The 3,022-nt window shown below is 43.7% G+C and overlaps 1 protein-coding gene across 1 annotated transcript; it reads left to right on the top strand.

Moving 5' to 3' along the window:
- Positions 1–444: 444 nt before the first annotated feature.
- LOC109529628 (protein TESPA1-like) lies at positions 445–1,234 on the top strand. The gene is made up of 2 exons (XM_019892996.1): positions 445–626; positions 997–1,234. The coding sequence occupies exons 1-2, from the start codon at positions 583–585 to the stop codon at positions 1,232–1,234; spliced, it is 282 nt and encodes a 93-aa protein (XP_019748555.1). The 5' UTR covers positions 445–582.
- Positions 1,235–3,022: the final 1,788 nt, after the last annotated feature.

A 3,022-nucleotide genomic window follows, 5' to 3' on the forward strand; every position in this document is an offset into this window, starting at 1 on the left:
AATATATTATATATAATATAATATACTGAGTATTATAAATAAAATCCTTTTCAAAACCTTTGATGCCGAAGCACCCAGCCAAGCCCACCCACCGGCCATGCAAATCAGAGAAGAATAATGTTTCGGAGATATGCCATACTTGGTCGAGTAAGAAAGGGGGATGCTCAAATCCAACCCGATTCGCTGTATGTGCACCACGCTTACTAACTGAGCAGAGTGCCTGGTGCAACATCTCATCACTCTCTGTCTCTCTGTCTCTGTCTCTGTCTCTCTCTCTCTCTCTCTCACACACACACACACACACACACACACACACACACGCGGATGAGCAGGGGCACTTATCTACCAGATGCACATTGACATTCCTTCCTTTTTTGCATTCCAAACTACATTTCATATTCAACGTTAAACGGTGGGAGACATTGCATCCAAAGTGGGGTGAGTGAGAAATGCAGTCGCGCGTTGTTTTGAACTGTGATGCCATTATATTTATTCTAATTGAACTCAATCAGTCCTTGTACTCACCCTTCAAGGTAAAAAAAGTATCTTTCTGGTATTCCATGCCGAGTCTGAAGACGTACAATGCACCCTGCCAGCAACGAAAGACACATTGACCTCACCAGCAAGTAATAATGAAACCTATTTGTCCTAGCGTGCTAAATTACAATCAATATCTGGATTTATTTGGTTTAATTTTGTACAGATTTTCTGAATTCTCAAAATTTTAAGAAATAAGGTAGATGACAAAACAAAATTACTTTTGATGGGTGGCATTTCAAATACCCAACTGTTTGTATAAAAGAAATTCAAAGAGTCAATGTTCCATCTGTTCTTTTGGCACCGTTGAAAGCTCCAGCCACAAAATGTTAAATACTTCTTTTTAAATACAGTACTACTCTTGTACCTAATGTGGTGGTCTGTCCGTATACAGTACTGTACATTTGAGCGTGATTTGATCCCCTTATGGTAAGTGATCCCTCCTTTCTCTCACACCAGTGTTTCAGAGGTGCTCCAGTCACGTTCGGAGGATGCCGAAGAGATGCTGTGGCAGTTGGGGTTCGGCTGCGATGACCCGCAGCTGACTGTGCGCATTCCCCCTCGCTTCCTCTCCTTCCCCTCTCAAGTTCGTGGAATCAACTTCCGCCTCTTCCTGGAGTCGCAGGTCCGACGGATACGCGAGGAGGACCCCAGCCTGTGTATAGCAAGTAAGAGCCTGAGAAAATTCATCCAATAGTCAATGTCATGGGTTGGACTGTTGTGAGGGGGGAGCCCAGAGAGGCAGTGTTGCCTTTTGGCTCTGGGGGATCACTCCACTAAATGTTGATGTCATTCAGTGAAACCTCCCCAAAAGTGATACGATTTGGAGTTCAAAACAATCTACAAAAATACAAGTCAAGCAAAACATATGCATGCATGAAGTTGGGAAGTCCCGAGCAATTTAGGAAGCATCAAAAGAATGCATGTCTTTTTTTGTGCTTTTTTTTTTGTTTTTGTTTGATGTCACTTGAATTGTGATGACAACAGAACCAGTAATAGAACCTATTGTGGCTAGCTGTATGATCATGCTGCTCCAGTATACAGCCAAGAATTTAAGAAAGGGTTCATGTTAATAAAGGTATATTTTTTACATGATTTCAATTAGGGTAAAATGGGTTTGAGATGAAATCTTGGAAGTTCAACCAATTCACTTCAAATCAGTCGTGTTCAATTTTGGAGATTCCACTCCCCAGTCATGCAAAGGGCGTAACTTCATTTTTGTGCCAGTCCAAGTCTAGTCTAGCATGATTGGAGCTGTGTTGCACCCATACGGGCGTTTCGGCGCATGGAGTTGCCTCATTCCGACCCATCCGACAATTTGGTAACACAACGTAGAATTGTGCGCCTCATAATTTTCGTGCATGGGCAATGGTTCAGTTCAGTGCATTTGCGAATTTGGTATACGCGCTACATCTCACAGCTGCGTTTCTGCCTTGCCCCCCGGCACTTCTTCAAATTTGGCTCCAAAAAGCCGACTACATTTTAAACTGGTTAAAAGGAGGTTTATTTTGCAGCGCAGGTGGTCTAATGTGATTTTGGTGTACTTCATCGCGGCTCAGGCAGACAGATTCAATGCTCATCATCGGAACCGGAATCAGAATCATCTTTATTGGACAAGTAGGTAAAACACACAAGGAATTTGTCTCCGGTAGTATGAGCTCCGTGGATGTGTGTGGTGGATGTCATCATATTTCATATAACACCACCGTGGGACAATGTCTTGATCTTGGTTAGTGTGGTCTTGACTATACATACATATATCCATTATCTGACCCTCACGAGGGTCGTGCGTATGCTGGACCTATCCCAGCCGTCTTTGAGCAGTTCTTGCTCCTTAGTTGCCAGCCAAACCGATAACAGAAAATAAACAAAATACAACTCCCCGTGAGGGAAGGCAATGAAATCTCGAGCCCTCCAACCAGACGATGACCTTTGCAGAAGAAGGAGTTCGATAGATGAGTCGAAGGAGCCACGTGGATTTTCAGAGCAAAACGAAGCCGTAAGGGAGCCAGCACTCCTGGATGGGAATCGATGGGGGAAAAGTTGGGCAGGATCCAATCCACCACGGTGTGGCAGGTCACAAGAGTTAGCCAGATGCACCGGATAACTAGCTCAACAAAAAGGAGAGGATTTACCGCACTAAGACAGACAAAAAGCTGCCCGGTTTCAACATTGGACCACAAAACTGAGTTTTAAGATATGTCAGTGGGGAATGAAAGAGGGCGGAGTGGTGCTGGATGTGGTTGACAGCTCAACACATGGAGCAGCCTGGTTCCCTGATGACAACGGCAACATACGTACTTAATGCTAACCTGGAGCTGCCACAGATGGAGAAGTCAAAGATGGAGGATCCTTGACAAGGCATTTTGGAACACAGCATTAATATTTCATCAAAACTTCATTGAAACATGCAATCAAACAAAAAAGGAAAGGTGTCACCTTGTTCACTCATACACACATCTGCATTGTTTTATTTGAGTCAGAA

This window comes from Hippocampus comes, unplaced genomic scaffold, assembly GCF_001891065.2.
Source record: "Hippocampus comes isolate QL1 unplaced genomic scaffold, H_comes_QL1_v1.1 scaffold94, whole genome shotgun sequence".
NCBI lineage: Eukaryota > Metazoa > Chordata > Actinopteri > Syngnathiformes > Syngnathidae > Hippocampus > Hippocampus comes.